At 49.8% G+C, this 16,208-nt stretch overlaps 1 protein-coding gene across 1 annotated transcript in view; it reads right to left on the bottom strand.

Moving 5' to 3' along the window:
* The window catches only part of MINK1 (misshapen-like kinase 1), a 47,302-nt gene extending 31,360 nt beyond the window's left edge, over positions 1-15,942 (bottom strand). Inside the window, 1 exon segment of the mRNA XM_010847504.1 lies at positions 10,946-15,942. Within this exon segment, the coding sequence (XP_010845806.1) occupies positions 10,946-10,960 (15 nt within the window). The 5' untranslated portion in view covers positions 10,961-15,942.
* Between the last annotated feature and the right edge of the window lie 266 nt (positions 15,943-16,208).

The raw sequence follows: 16,208 nt of genomic DNA, 5'->3' as shown, positions 1-16,208 counted from the left end.
CCCATCTCCTCCAGGAAGTTTCCCTGACTGTGGTCCTGCTCCCACGGCACTCTGCACGGCCCCGTTCGTGGCCCCAACTTCATTTTTGTGACTGATTCTTTAATTGTTTGTCCTCTGCAAGACAAAGTCTTAAGAAGTCAAAGTGTCAGTCACTCAGTTGTGTCTGACTCTTTGCGACCCCATGGTCGCCATGCTCCTCTGTCCATGGGATTTTTCAGGCAGGAATACTGCTGTGGGTTGCCATTTCCTTCTTGAGGGGTCAAACCCAGGTATCCTGCATTGCAAAAGATTCTTTACTGACTGAACCACCAGAGAAGCCCAAGGCTACGTTCAATACCCTTCTGTTGAATGGATATAAAAACAGAAGAAAGTAGGTGCTATTTAGATAAAACATCCCCTTTCCCTAGTGCTATGGTTTCTAACACTAGCTGTGGGTTTAATCTCCATTTTTTTTCCAAAATAATCCACAGTCACTTAAAAGCAATGAACAAGGGCAGCTACTGAAAGTGAATCCTCTTTTGTTATGTGAATCAGTGCCCCATAATTTATATGTTGGGTAAACATATATTACTAGAAAGCGGACTTTCTTATAGCAGGAACTCCTTTATCACTGGCTAAAATCAAAGGGAAACATTAACAAGGACCCAAAGGCTGTAAGAAGCAACAGGGAAAGAATAGAGAACGGGGAAGGTTCCTGAGGGAGAAGAGAGCCAAGCTTTCTGGAAAGGAGAAAGAAGGGGGCAGAGGCTGGGTTAGGTGAAGGGCAGAGGAAGGTCGCATCTTAGACAACTTAAAGGAAGGTTCCAAAGTAGGAGCGGATGACTCGGAGACATGTTTCCTTAGCTGAAGCAGCAAGGCAACCAGGAGGCTAGTAAGACGGAATGACAGGGAATGGTTTAGACTTCACTGAGAATCAGAAGGCCTGGGCACTGGCTCTGATTCTTTCATATCATGAAGGCAAATCAGCAAATCACTTAAGCTTGCAGAGCCTCTTTTCCTTACCAACCCAACCCCAGCTCACAAGGGTTCATGGATGTACAAACATTTTGATACCCACAAAAGTGCTATAAATTTGCAGAGTCATTATGAAGAGACTTGCCTCCCATAGAGCCAAGGAAAAACTCTGTCAGAAGGTGATTTTCCTGGGATTTAGAGTGAAGAGTGGCAGCTTGGGAGAAAATAGACAAGACAAAAAAGTAGAACTGTGAGGAGGGCAGGCGAGAGAGAAGGGAGGAAAAAAAGGACTACGGCCTTGGAGGCAGGGCTGAAAGGCACAGGGGGCGGTGCGGGGGGGTGGGGGTCCCTGGCAAGCAGACAACAGGAGAGAAAGGGCAGAGCTTGGAAGCAAGGAGGCAGGAGGGGGGCAGACATCAAGGCCATTCAGGCAGGCAGACACCAAGCTCATGCAGGATGACAACAATGAGGGGCTGGATAATAATAAGGCTTCTCGCTGCTGGTTTTCCATTCTAGCACAAACAAACCATTAGACTTCATTGCCAACCGCCTCCTGTGGGAATCAGGTGTCCACAAACACCAGGCAAGAGGCTGGGGAGGGTTCATGACCAAGAAAGCCTAGGTCTTGTCTGACTCCTATGTGGCTTCTACTTTCAGATGGGGAAGACCTGGCCAGATGCCATCAGAGAGGACACAGGGAGGAAGGCTATGACAGACAGGGGACTATGAGAAGACACTCTGGAAGGAAGGGTAGAGGGCGCCAAGCTGAGTCAGTTGAGAGAAGAGCAGGTGGAGGGTGGGGCCCACAGGGAGGGGAAGGTAGGACTGTCTGAATCAGACTTAGAAAGGGTTACTCTCTGAAGGGTGGAGACCAGAAATTCTCTGGCCCCACCAAGGACCAACTCAGAATAAATTACAGCCCAAGGGGTACATAGGTGAGACAGAGGGAGGAATTTCCTGACCAGCAAGATGGAGCAAACATGCTCATCCAACTATTCACCAGGCCCACCTCTCCTCTTTTATCCTGAGAAAGCTTCCCTGGCTACATTCCTGCCAATTTTAGGGCCCTGTGACCAGGTCGTGCAGTCATTCAACAAACGTCGAGTGCCTGGCAGAGAACAGAACGTGGCAGTGAATGAAACAGAAACAGACCCTTCCTTTGTGGAGCTTACAGGAAGCAAACATTAAAGACACAATTACACAACTACACACACTGAACTGCGATAGGCAGTAAGAAAAAGTACACGGCCTCCCTGGTGGTCCAGCAGTTAAGAATCGGCCTTGCAACGCAGGGGACACTGGTTCGTTTCCCGGTAGGGGAAGATCCCACATGCTGTGGAGCAACTAAACCAAGGCACCACAATCACTTACCCTGTGCTCTCAAACCTCAAACCACAACTACCGAAGCCTGTGCACCCTAGAGCCTGTGCTCCCTAACTAGAGAAGCCGCCACAATGAGAAGCCCGCGCACCACAGCCAGAGAGCAGTCCCTGCTCACCACACTAGACAAACGCGCATGCGCAGCAACGAAGACCCAGCGCAGTTAGAAATAATATCAATTAATAAACGCATAAAATTTTAAAAAGTACACAGAATACTTTTTGAAAGATTAAAGGGAGGTTATGATAGGGGTTGGGGCAGTAAAGGGCTGATGGGGAAGTGATATTTAGTCTGAGACCAAAAAGACAAGTCAGAGTTAACTCAGTGAAGGTCAGAGGTGGGGAAGGCCCTAGGTCCTGAAGGAGAAAGAGCCTTAAGTCTCCAGGCAAGGCCATCGAGGATCCAAGTAGCCTTTCCATAAAGCACTTTACACATTTCGGTGTAAAGGCCTGTCTCTCACATCTGAACCAAGCGGTTTATCCCCATCAGAATGTCCCGAGGGTGAGGTGCAGATCTACCCCCACCCCCAGCTGAGCCCGCAGCATCTACACTCAACGGCATGTGGGGCTGGAATTCCTGACTCAGGGGGCAGGACAAACAGGAGTTTCAAGTTGAGACATTAGATTTTGAAGTTGCTCTTTTTTCCACTGGAAGAGGGTAGAACGCTCTACGGTAGAGAAGGGAAAGCCAGACCCACACCTAGGGGCTGAGTGACTCACTCACGGACAGCCATTAAGATTGAACTCAAGACACTGGGTGGTTTTCTCTTTCCCCAAACAAAATGTGAAGAAGAGGAATGTTAACAGAACCCCAGGAGACATCCTTTCTGGGGGCTTTCATAGGAGAAATCATGCAGCTACCACCTATCTAACGAGCAGTTACCAGGCCAAGTACTTATACACTTCTGTTTAACCCTCGAAACAGCCCTGTTAGGTGGGTCTTTGACAAATGGCAAAAATGAGGCATGGGGGTAATTATGACCTTGCCAGAGGTCACACAGTAAGTGACAGAACTGGAGTTTGGATTCAAATCCCTCTCCAACACCTGTGAGGATGGGAAAGGCCCCGATATCCAGGTCCCTCCCTATCTTCAAAGGGCAAGTAAAGATGTCCTGTCTTCCCAGGTCAGTCCTCACCGGGTCTGCCTCCTCTTCCCTCAGCTCTAACAGACTCAGGGGAGCCTAAGAAGGAGAAGGGAACAACAGAGGACGGGATGGTTGGATGGCATCACTGACTCAACGGACACAAGTTTGAGGAAACTCTGGAAGATGGACAAGGACAGGGAAGCATGGTATGTTGCAGTCCATGGGGCTGCCAAGAGTTGGATGCTACTGAGAACAACAAGGAGCGCACCCATACTGATGTTCTTACTTCAAATGGTCCTTCAGATCTTTCTGAACCTTCCCTTTCTTTGGTATCCTTCCTGGATGCCCTGCCCCACGTCCCAACTTGGTGCTCAAAGATTTTTAGCAATGAAGAGAGGAAAGAAGGGAGGAGAGGCCTCTTGGGTCTGGGGGCGGGGGGGAGCTTAAGGATTATCTGGTCCAGTGGTTCTCAAAGGGAATCTGCTCACCTGGGAAAACACACATACCAAGGCCCTGCCCTGGGAAGACTGAATCACCTGGCGAGGAGGGGCAGGGTCTGGGTAAAACGTGGGTTAAAGAAGCTACCCAGGTGACTCTGAGCATGCCTCTGATTAAGAGCCTCTATTCTTATCCCTTTGTTTTCCTAAGTGAGGAAACCCAAGTCCCAGAGAGATGACGCTCATCCTGTAAGCCAGAGGAACTGAAACAGGAGCCAGGTCTCCAGGCTCCTGATTCCATGCCGGCTCCATATATCACATTGCCTCAACTCTGACAGCCCTGTGTCAGCAGGCCTCCACCGGGGAGCTCTCTGCAGACGTCACTCCTGCCCCACCTGGGCAGGTTTCAAGGATGGGGCGCGGGATGCGGGCAGCAGTGGGTACATTAATCACTGACTTGCGACACACACCTCATCTGCACAGAATGCACCTTGAACTCCAGACTGACCAAACACACGGGAGCCCTCTGTTTCTGCTGGGGCCTGGGCACTGCAGCAGAGCAGCAGGAGCCTCTGAGTTCAGGTCTAACCAGCTCTGGGACCCTGGCCCGCGGCTGGCACCTTTAAAAATGTCACATGGTCCATGGAGGCTCTGCTTTAAACATGGACACTTAAGCCACTCCGTGCTTTTATCGGTGGTGGTGATAACAACCATATCCAGGCAGGCACAATGCCAGACGGCAGGATAATACCTAGGGAAGGCTGTGTTCCCATGAGTGAGGAGTGCAGTGCTCCTCCATTTGCACCATGAGCACCAGGGGTGAGTGAACCAGGCTCAGTCCAAGAAAAACCATCAATCCATTTATAGTTGACTCAGTCTAAGAAAGAAACAGGCTTTAGATTGGAGTGAGAGGGGCTGTGGTGAGGAGGGCCATGGGGCAGACCCTGGAAGGTGATGGTGAACACGTGGAGCCTCCTGTAAGGTTGTGTGTAGGAAACCGAAAAGACCGAGTCCTCAGGCCCTGGGACCTGACACCAGGGTGGGTGATCCAGGGAAACAGCCCCGAACAGGGGATCCTAAGCTGCTCCCCGAACCTTCGACTAGAGGCCCTGTGGCCTAGATCTTGACCTGTAAGACAGGCCTCTCCACCACACAGGGCTCCCCTGCCCTCCTCTCTTCCTGGGTGACTTAATTGCCAAGCCTGCCTCTCCTTCCTTTATACTTCCTTCCCCACGAAGGTCAATGAAAAAACTGTAAGTGGTGTGAACAAAGGGAGGAGGCTAGGCAGGCCATGGAATTGGTCACCTGTATTCTAAGAAATCCAATTCAATTCTAGGTCATGCTTTGGGTCTGTCCAGGGGTGTGGACACCACAGAGGAATACAGCCTGACCAGGCTCCAAACTCTGCAGGCCTGGAGACCCAGGAAGGTGACATCAAAGGAGCCTCAAAGGCTGCCCTCGATTTCCCCATGACAGCTTTCACAGCTGACCACTCCTTCCTCCCCGTGAGAATCTAAGCCTTTGCTGTGGCCTGTCATCCCACAGGAAAGAAGCTCCTGAGCTCAGACTGCCTGATTTTAAACAACTACCTCCTTCTACTTGATGTCACCTTTCTGCTCCTCATGATACATGAATACATGTCTGTCAAATAAGCTGCCAGCCAGAGTTACACCACTGGCCACCCCTTGGGAAAGGGGAAACACAGAAAAGACAGAGACCCTCCTCTGGGTACAATGTACTCATCTAAGGATGGTTTTCTTCTACTTCCAGGGAGAAGCCCTCTCTGTTAACACAGGAACCCCTCAAACACAGAGATATGCTGTTTCATTTGATTAGCTTTGTCCCCTGCATGGTCTCCTTCCCACCTTCCTCTGTAGCTACCCACCACACCCCCAGGATGAGAAGTAAGGGCTAAGAGTAAACAAGATGACGCATATAAGTACAACAGAACCAGAAAGCAAAGCCCAGCTGGGAGATGGCAAAAGGAGCTGAATACGGAAAAGAAACCCTCAACTTCTCTTTCCGTTCCTGAATCTTTTGTGATTCCATGTGGCCATTTCACTGAAAACCCCCCTCGGAGGCCTAATGCCTTGCGCTGGAGCCAGGAGGATGGGGAGTGGCCCGGGTTGGCTGATGACACACGGACTTCTGAAACAGGTCACCTCACCTGACTCGACAAATAGTAAGTATCTGCCATGTCAGCCCTCTGCTTAGCTCTGCACACACACAAAGGGAGGAGACACAGATGGGTGGTTGCCAGAGGCTGGGGGTGGGGAGTTGGGTGTTTCATGGGGACAGGGTTTCAGCTGGGGAAGATGAAAACGTTCTGGAGGGGACAGCAGTGATGGTTGCACAACAAGAATGTACTTGATGTCACCAAATTGTGCACTTAAAAACAGCTAAGATGGTCAATTTTATGTTGTGTATATTTATTAATAACTACAGTTGTTTTTTTTTTAATTTTAAGGTGGGATGGATGAGCCAGTCTTTTTCTCCTCCCTCTGAAGAACAGGGCTTCTTCTGAATCATTAATGCTCTTTCCTCCAGAATAAATCTGAATTCTTGCACACCCTTTTCGCTCCCATCATCAGAGAATGCCGCCTGGCAGCCTGACATCCAGAAATCTCCACCAGTTCTGGGCACAGGCCCCTGGATCTTTGTATTCTCAGCATGTGCCCATCAACACCAACCCACCAGCAGTTCCAATGGCTCAGGCTAAGGTCACTTACTATGTTTTTACTTCCCTGATGGTCCAGTCGTTACCCATCTGCCTGCGAATGCAGGGCACACGTTCGATGCCTGGTCGAGGAACTAAGACCCCATATATGCGGAGCAACTAAGTCCCTGTGCCACAACTACAGTCCACGTAAGCAACGCAAGATCCCACACGACGCAACAGAGATCCTGACGCCACAACTCAGGCCCGCTGCAGCCAGACAATTAAATATTAAAAAATTTTTAAGTCATTTACTAAATAAATAAGTAGAGTCATCCTCTCTTCTCAAAAAATGCTCCCATGTGATTAAAACCTGTCCACTGCCAAGACAGATATAAACGGTGACCTCTTAGAGGCCGTGACCACTGCTCTTACAGGCTGCCTCCAAACCATGAAATAGGCCATGTTTCAAAGTTTCCTAATACAATTCTTCACCACAGACGTTTTATGGACAGTGTTATATTGTCCCGAGTGAGCCCACAAAGCCTGTTTCCCACAGGCCACATGTCCATGATTAAAGCAAGTGCAAGACAACACTGCTTGAGGCACACTGTCCAGAATGTCAGCGGCAGGCGCCCTCCCCTCAACACGCCCCAGAGACGCCTGCCGCCTGGGCGCAGGCCTCCAGCAGCGCAGGGGCGCACGGGCTCAGGTTCTGGGTTGAGTCAGACCTGAGCCCGACTCTGCGACCTGCTGCTTAGTGGCTGTCCTCAGGCACGTTATTTAATTTCCAAGTTCTGTAAGCCTTGGTCTCTTCATCTTGAAACATGAGGAAAATATCCCACTTCAAAGGGTTACTGTGAGGAATAATGAGATTATACAAGGAGGGAATGCTCTGCATAGCAAGTATTCATTATTTTCCCTATTCCACTCCAGAACCCCTTTTGAAATGAATCCACATTAAAATATAAATGACTTGTATCAGAGCAATTTTTGTTCCAAACTGAAAAAGAGAGAAAAAGAGGGCTTCCTAGAGGTCTGAAGGGATACAGGGACTGGCCAACTTCTGAACCACATGTTGTCTGTCCTCCCCAACCCTGCTCTCTGGGATTGAAGGTAGTTTCCATGGTGAAGGACACTGTGAAAGTGAGAAGACTTTCCCCAACTTCTCCAAACCTTAGCTAGACTAGACCAAGAGCCCATCAGTCTTGCCCCCTCGAGTCGGATACGGATAGCAAGAAGTGATGGTGGCCCTGCGACATTCACGCATCCCCACCAGCCACTCTGCTCCCAGCCACTCACTCACCCCCAGAGCTCTGTCCTTCTCCAAAGGAGACACTAGCCAAGTGGTCTTCCCTCTAGTCACTCCCCTGCAGACTGAGCAACGATACTCCCTCAGCACGCCTCTGGCTTCATGGGGCCAACCTCAGGATGCAAAGACTGGAGAGAAAAGACCACTGCACCAGCCTCTGCTCTCACACTGGGACCTCACACCTACCTCCTCCTCTCGCCTCCCTGCTGCTCAGATTTTAGGGCACCCCATGTCCAACTGTTCTGTTTCAATAGAAGCAGAGCCGAGTTACAAAACTGTGTCAATTTCTGGCTTACAGCAGCAGAGTGATTCAATTATATATATATATATGTTTTTTTTTTTTAAGATTATTTTCCATTACAGGTTATTACAAGACAAAGTCTGTCTGAATCTTTTCTTGAAGACTCTTTCCTAAGCTGCTCAGAACTGAAGACCAAGTATGACATGCTTTTCAGCCACTCTCTTACAAATGTGCCTTGAAAGAGAGAGTGGGTAGGCGGTGAAGAAAGAACATGAAAATCATCTTCCTTGCAGTCTGGCTCTGGAGCTGGCCCATTTTACCTCCAGAGGTGTGCTGGCAGACAGATCCGAGCTGCGAGAAGAGCTTCGTGCCATGCGCACGAGTAGTTTACAGCCTATATTCCTCTCTCCGCCCGGAAAGAAGGAAAGGAGGGAGCTTAGGATCGACTTCTGACTTCACGGGAGAAACTTGTCCAGTCCTTCCCCTGACCTTTTCCACATCCATAACAGGTTCACAAGAGGCCCTATCGGCAATGTGGGTGGGAAAATAATTCTTCAGTGTGCTCTCCGGTCATCACCGGGTGCTTCACAGCCCTGATCCCCACATATTAATATTTAAAGTTGTTAGTGCTTCTGAGACAAATTGGCAATGAAACCTCCCTCCCCAACATTTTCAAACACCCCCAGGAGGGCAGTGTCCCCCTGGGTTGGGAAGCACTTAGTCAGGAACGATGCTATTTTGTGTCACATGGTGCCCAGCACATACGAGGCACTCCGGTGGGAAAGTGACAAGAATGTTTGTCCCCTGATCGCTTATCAAGGGAATAAGTACTGAACCCTGCTGTGTAGTCTGTATGCACTGTGAGGCTCAACACGAAGTGTGGATTATGGTTCCTATAGTTAAGGAAGTGAAAGGGAAAACAAGATGATGAAATATGATTTTAGTAGAGGTGAAACATATTCAGATGCTAAATTACAAGGTCCGTGAAAAGGTGACCAGTGAGGGCTGGCACAGTCAGGGGAGGTTTTGTGGAGAAAGTGGACACTGAGATGACTGGAAGGAGGTGGCAACTTCCTCACTCGGCCCTACTGATCCTCAGTGTGTCCCTGCAGAGACCACTGCTGAAAGAAAATTCCTCCAAGCCTGTGGTCTAGGAGCCAACTTGGCAAGTCCGGCCCTTCAGATCCTATCCTGGATGGTTTTGGTGGAAGAGGGTGGGATAAGATTCCCCTTTTCCCTCAGAAGACCCGCTGCCATGGGCCTGCTTTCAAGAGGCCCTTCTCCTCCAAAAGGCAGAGCAGATTCACCACCACAGGCACAGACGTAGTCACAGGCTCTGAGAGGGGCAGTTCCTGGCTGTGACTACAGAAGCTTCACCTGTCACCCTTGGCTGCAAAGACTCTCCCACTGTGAGGACACACACTTCCCTCCTCGGTCCAAGGTCTTCTCGGCTGCTCCCTTACCAACCTGCAGCATTCCCCTTGCTGCAGGCAGAGTCTCCATGACCTTCACCCATCCCTCTCTCCACACCACAGGCTGGGCCACCACACACTTCTGGCAGCCCGCCCCACCCTCCTGACATTTCAGCCGCTTCTGGAGTCTGGCTCCTCCAAGAAACCCAAGACTGTGGTTCTCTGTGCAAAATTGTTAACACTTCCCGACACACCCCACTCATCCTTGACTTGTACAGTGTAAACTGAGAGAGACCTGTTTATACATACAGTATCCACCTAGCCTTAGACAGAATCCCACTGACCATGGAAGCTAACTCCAAGGCTGGGCCTGCTCATGCTTATTCCTGTGAGATTTACCTACCTTCCAACCCTACGCACTACTCGGGGCCAAAGACATCAAGTCACACACACATACACACACACACACAGGTGTAAGGAGATGAAAATGTTAATTAGCTTGACTGCAGTTATCATTTCACTATGCCTATGTCTATCAAAACATGTTGTGTACCTTACATACATAAATATGATACAAAACAGCAGTCCCCAACCTTTCTGGAACGAGGGACCGGTTTTGTGGCAGACAACTTTCCCAAGGACTGGTAAGTGGGGGTGGTTTCAGGATGATTCAAGTGCATTACATTTATTGTGCACTTTATTTCTACTATTATTACATCAGGTCCATATTAGATCATGAGGCAGGAGATCCCGGAGGTTGGGCACCCCGATATAAAACATGTAGTGGTACACCCGCTCCCTCATACACCCACTTAAGACAACAAGCACACGCAGTCACCCTCTGCAGAGCGACGTGTGAACTCGCACACACCCAGTACTGAGACCTTCCCCCCACTAAATAAAAATAAGAGTCACATGCTCTTTCCACATACATACCCTTACCCTTTGAAAGAGACAAACTTTTTTTCTTCTCTCATAGGAAGATTCAGAAGAAATCCTTTTGGAAATGAAGCCTGGACTTTTCCCCCCATCCTCAAGCCCCTATCCCTTGGTTAACTGTTGACCTAAAGCCCCACCCTAAGAACGGCCCCATTCCAGGGTCTCCGAGTTCGGGTTCCACATTCTACCCACTGGCTCACCTCTAGCTCCACTTTCTGTGGCATTGTCAGCTTGATTTTCTGACAGGCGATTTCTCTCTTAACCAACCAAACAAATATTTCTGTCTTGTAAAAAGTAAAAACAATTCTTGTTATGTGCTCTCACGGCTTGCTAAAGTTTTCTGCTACAGTCCTTATCATGGCTTGCAATTTTCTGCATATGTGATTATACATAGAGAGATATACATATGATTGTTTTATGAATGTCTCTCCCTACTACTAGAACATAGGAAAACCGTGTCTATCTTGTGTGTCATTGTATCTTCTGTGCCTAGTTCTAGTTCTTTTCTCAAGGAGAACAGGAAATCCTACCTTTAGCAAGTACATCCTTGGCTGTCTGGTCACTGGGCAAAATCTCCAGGGGCTTCCTGGTCACCATAATTCCATCCCTTTATTTTCTCCTCCCTCTACCATCTCCTCCCCATATTAAGAACAAAAAACCTCAAGCATCTTTTCAATTACCCTCTTGCGGAGTGTTCCATAGATGGAAGAATCCCAGACTGAAGTCAAGGACTGGCTGGTTAGGAGGAAAAGGCCAGGGAGAACAAGAGAGAGAAAAGAATGAACGTGGGCTTCTCCCAAGTCATATTTTTGTATCTTCCTATATTCTCTGGGCATTTGAGAAATGCTTTGAGACTTGACTTATTAACTTGATCACTTTCTGTTCTATTTCTTCAGCCCTACTAAAGAAAAAACTGAGGGAGTTGTGGGTGTAAAGTGAGTGCTGGAGGAGGGGGAAAGACTGGATATCAGATTTCAAGAAGACTGACCACTACAGACAGAAAATGAGTATGAGTCACAGCAATCAGAGTTAACAAAAACTTTCTGACCCTGAGGGTTCTAAGATAGAGGAAGACAGAAAGTTTAAAAATTGCGGGGGGTAGGGGATATGTGTGAGGGGGTTGGGGAGAGCCTCAGCCTGCAAAGGCATTGCTTAGGTGGAAGCTCCCAGAGCTCTGATTAAATGGCTTAGAATGGTATCATCACATTATTACATCCTTCCTGTAGTATCTAGAACCTGATTCTCAGTATAGTAGACCAACAATGCTTGCTGACTGATGCAGAAAAGGATGTTACAGGTAACTCTCTGGTACAACTTCAGAGACAGAAAGATCAGTCGGGCAGACTCTTAAACGGCTTCTGGAGATGCTCTGCAGTCCCAGAACTGTTTTATGTTCCTGGGTTGAGAGGTCACCACATTCCTTATTTATTAACCAAGGCCAAAGTACAAGCTCATAAAGGGCAGCTGTACACTTCCTGCTATCTTGTCCCCAGATGACGGGCAAGGACACTCAACCTACCCAAGCTGTTGTCCCGTTTTAGGCACACAGTTCAGAGTGGAAAGAGTGGAATGGAGGCCAGATCTGAAATTAGATTATTGTTAACTGAACTCCTGGGAGAAGCTGGTGGTGGTAGGCAGGCCAGCTCTCTTGCTGACCCTCTTACTGTTCTCTTAACTGTGAAAACCTCACTTCTCCAAAGACCCTCCCCTCTGTGGATCACAAAGGGCAAGGGCTCTGTCCTACCCAGGGCACAAAAGGTGGCGATGTCTCCTTCCTAGCTTGGAAGATGGGTGAACATCTCCTTCTAGCAAAGTTCTCTGCTACCTTTTCACTTTTCACAAAGCAGCTTTTCACTTCACTCCAAGTGCCACTAGTTCCCCCAAGAGCCCCACCCTCACCTGCAGTTCTCTAGGGAAAAAGTCCCCACTCAAAGCCCCTGCTTCTGCTGCAGATCAGCCTGTCCAGCCCTGGCCTGAGGCATCTATCATCAACATTTGGACAGCCAGCACATCAGAGTGCAGTGGTTGCTCATCGGCCTAGAAACACACGCCCAGAACTGCCAGCCCTCCAAGTGGTGCTAGTTCCACAGCCTCGCGTAGAGAAAAGGAAAGGGAAGAGGCTCCTCCAGAGAAGAGACACAACACCACAAGACTGTTAGAGCAAGAACGTCTCCGTCAGCACGACTGCCCGGCAACGAGTCTCTCCTGCCTGTGCGCCGTGGTGTTATTTCCATACACACTGAGCGCAGCCCCCCCCCCACCCCCAGGTTCCAAGGACACTGCAGTCTAAAACTTGCAGCTGGCCGGACAGTAGAGAGAAGCTGCTGGGTCTGTGAAGCGGGTCAACCACGAGGAGCAACACAAAAGGAAAGAGGTCAGCCCAGGGCCTGCTCCCTCCTTGTCCCATCCACTTCCACTGATATTTCTGCTCTGTGAGAAGCCAGGAGTTACCAGTCAGAAGATTCTTCTGGAATATAACCAAACTTGGACACAGAAAGGGTCTGAAATAAGAGGCCCATTTTCTTTCTCTTGGAAGATCCTAACTTTACTTCAAGTCTCAGATGGAGGCTTCCAGAGCTCTGTTTACCACCAGACGAGGTCTCATTCCAAAAAACTCAGAAAAGATATATTCTTAATTGTGTGTATACAAAAGGCAAGAGAAAGCCTAACCAGCATGATGTTTATTGAATGCTTTCTTTAAGCAGAGCTTAGAGCTAAGAGTTTTCACTTGTTAGGACACGCATTTATTCAACAGTTGAGACCCCCCCACGTGCAAAACACGGTTATAGGCCCTGGGGATGCAAAACTGAACAGAAGAGTCAAAATCCTAGCTTTCACTGAACTTATATTTTAGTCAGGGTTGACAAGTACATGTCAGTTAGTGATAAAGACTACAAAATAAAACAAAGCAGACTGAGGGATGCTATATAAAAATTTATACAAAAATGAAGCAGGGGCGGGAGTGCTATTTTAGATACACTTGTGCCAGAAGCCTTCTCTGATTGTCATCTGATAACAATTAACAATAAGGGCAATCATATGGTCATGATGTGCCAGGAACTGGACTAAGTACTTAATATGCAGTATTTCACCCAGTCCTCAGTAACTCTGAGTTCAGTACCATCACCACTATACAGATGAGCAAACGGAGAATGAGAAAGTGAGGCTCTTGGCAGAATCTGCAGCCAACCCGGGAAGAAGGGGGAGAAAGGCCATGGTTACTCATAAGTGAGAAAGCGGGGACCTAAACTTAGGCACACAACCCCACACTACTGGGCCAGAAGACAGGGCCTTAAAGAGGTCAAGCGTGCCTGTGGTCACAAAGTGGCAGGTCTACCCGCCTCCCCACCCATGGCTAAGAGATAGTGCCATTCAATCTTTCCTAATATCAGCCTATGACTCTCATCACCACCTGAAAGCTAAGCCTTATCTTGAAACAAGAGAATAAAAACAACTTGGACTCTGTGAGGCTGGCTAATAAATGCTGAATATGCTCCTCTCCAATCCCCCTCCCCAGTTTAGAGAAACACTTTTCTGCTAATTCTCCAGGTTGCCATTTCTCGACAGACAAGAACAGAATAAGAGATGACTGAGCCCAGCTGTTACACAGGGGCTCTCTGAGGTGGGGCAGAGGGGACAGGTCCTTCCCTGAGAAAAGTCCAACAGGCCTTCTGCAGTCCTATTTCAAAAGAAGTGCTTCCCCCCACCTCAAGCCCTGGAGTACTGGGGTGGTAGTAGGGGAAGAGGGATGCTTTCTTAAAATGCCTGAGGCAGGAAAGACCATAAGCACTGGGAGCAGGTCAAGGGCCTCTCTGGAGGGAAGGAGAGGAGAACAGGGCAGGAGATGATTGAGGAAAGAGGCTAACACTGCTTCAAAAGTAGAGAAGTTAAGAAGGGAAATACCACATCCAAGGTCATAGGGTGTCTGCAGAACTGCTGGAAATCCCAGGCCGAGGATCCAGGCCAAACTAGCAGAAGAGGCTAAAGGAAAAGAGAAGCCCAAGCAGAGCCCCACAAGGTTTAAGCCAAAGATCATGGTTTGGACCCACCTGTTTTTATTATATTTAAGTCACCTCAGCAACAGGAACCTGCAGCGAGTTAATCAACAACCAAGGTGGGAAGGGAAGGTGGGGACTCACGCTATAGATAGTACACTAAGGGGAGCCTGGATTTCCATCTTACACCCCAGCTGGCCTGACTTGAGAATCACAGTTTAAACTGATTAAGACTCTCCTTCCCAAAGCCTTCAGACCCTCTTCCCCTAAACGCACATACACAGAGAGAGAGAAACTCAATGTTCCATCTCCCCCTCCTCAGCAACCATCACCTTATCTGAAGCAAGTCAGGTCTCCTAGCCCAACGTTGTACCAAACAAATTATGACCTGAATGGCAAGAAAAACTGTGTCACCTAGAGAAACCCAATTAACGACATGACTCTGCTCTCTTCAATTCCCCTCTCCCCTCCAGTCATATCCGGGGCACCTGTGTGGCTGACCGCCTTTTCCTGCTACTGGCCACATTCCCTGACCAACTCAAAAGCCAGAAGACATTTCAATAGGGGCCTCCGGAGCACCCGACCCAGAGATGGGAAACCCTGCTCTCCCCAAACACCCTGGCCTGTTGAGAGAGCCTGAAGGACACAGGACAAAAACACCCCCTGGGGGATAGGCTGGAGTCTTCACCTTGAAACCCCTTAAGCCAGGGCTCCCTGCTGAAGAAAAACAGGTAAATGCTGCTGAAAGCTCCCAAATGAGGACGTGCAAGGGCCCCAGGAGAGACAACGAATAGGTATTTCCAAGAAATTCCTGCTGCAGTTGTTCCCCTCTGATCCCTTTTCTAATGAGCCCCTCCCTGGAGAGATCTCCATCGCCTCCCCCGCCTTCCAGCAAAGCCATGAATACCCAAGCTTTTCCAAACCCGAAGGACCACATGCTGCATGTGTTTGTGTGTGTACAGACCTGTAAACATCCTCTTCCCAGCCCAGGCCAGAGTTTCTGAAGACCAGAAACGCGTCCCCTCCTCCCCCGGTGCACTTGACTTTCCTCCCAGCCCCACTGCTCTGCTGCAGAGTTGGTAATGTAATATGCGGGGGACCCTGAGACCGGAAATGCCTGGTGCTGGACTGCTGCACCTGAAACGCGAACGAAGGCACCGGGGCGCGCGGCAGCCGAGCAGCGGGGTGAGGGCGGCGGTAGGAGGTGTGCGGCCCGAGAGGGGAGGCTGAAGTGCCGGCCGGCGAAGAGATGCAATTCAGGGCTGGGCGAGGAGGAGAGAGGGTGATGAGGGGGAGGCTGGCGAGGCAGTGGCAAAGTCAAAATTCGAGGAGACGGGAAACAGGAGGCGGGGGAAGAAGACAGAGGAGCAACGGGAGGAAAAGAGGCCCCAAAGGGGATCAAGGGCCAGGAAGGGGCGCCACGGTAAAGATACTGCAGGTTCAGGGGAACTGGAGGGTGACCCGCAAACACCTGGGAGGAAGGGGTCCGGAAGCTGAGTAAAGGTAGAGGAGGAGAGAGGAATGGGGGCGGGGCACCCCAGGGCGGGGACCGAGCTGGCTCCCAGAATCTGCAGCGCGTGGAGAGCGAAGGGGAGCGGAGGGCGGGGGCCAGAGAGAGGGGCGGGGGTCGCCGCGGGGGACCCGGCGCCCGGGAAGCGCGCGAGGCGTGCGGCCACCCGCTCTCCAGCGGCGGGGACGGGAACCGGGCGAGGCTGGGGCGGGGGGGTGGCGCGCTCACCCGCAGGGCGGACAGGTCGATGTCGTCCAGGCTGCGGGCGGGGGCTGGGTCGCCCCTGGC

This window comes from Bison bison, unplaced genomic scaffold, assembly GCF_000754665.1.
Source record: "Bison bison bison isolate TAMUID 2011002044 unplaced genomic scaffold, Bison_UMD1.0 scf7180017864249, whole genome shotgun sequence".
Taxonomy (NCBI): domain Eukaryota; kingdom Metazoa; phylum Chordata; class Mammalia; order Artiodactyla; family Bovidae; genus Bison; species Bison bison.
This window is presented reverse-complemented; position numbering and strand designations above follow the sequence as displayed.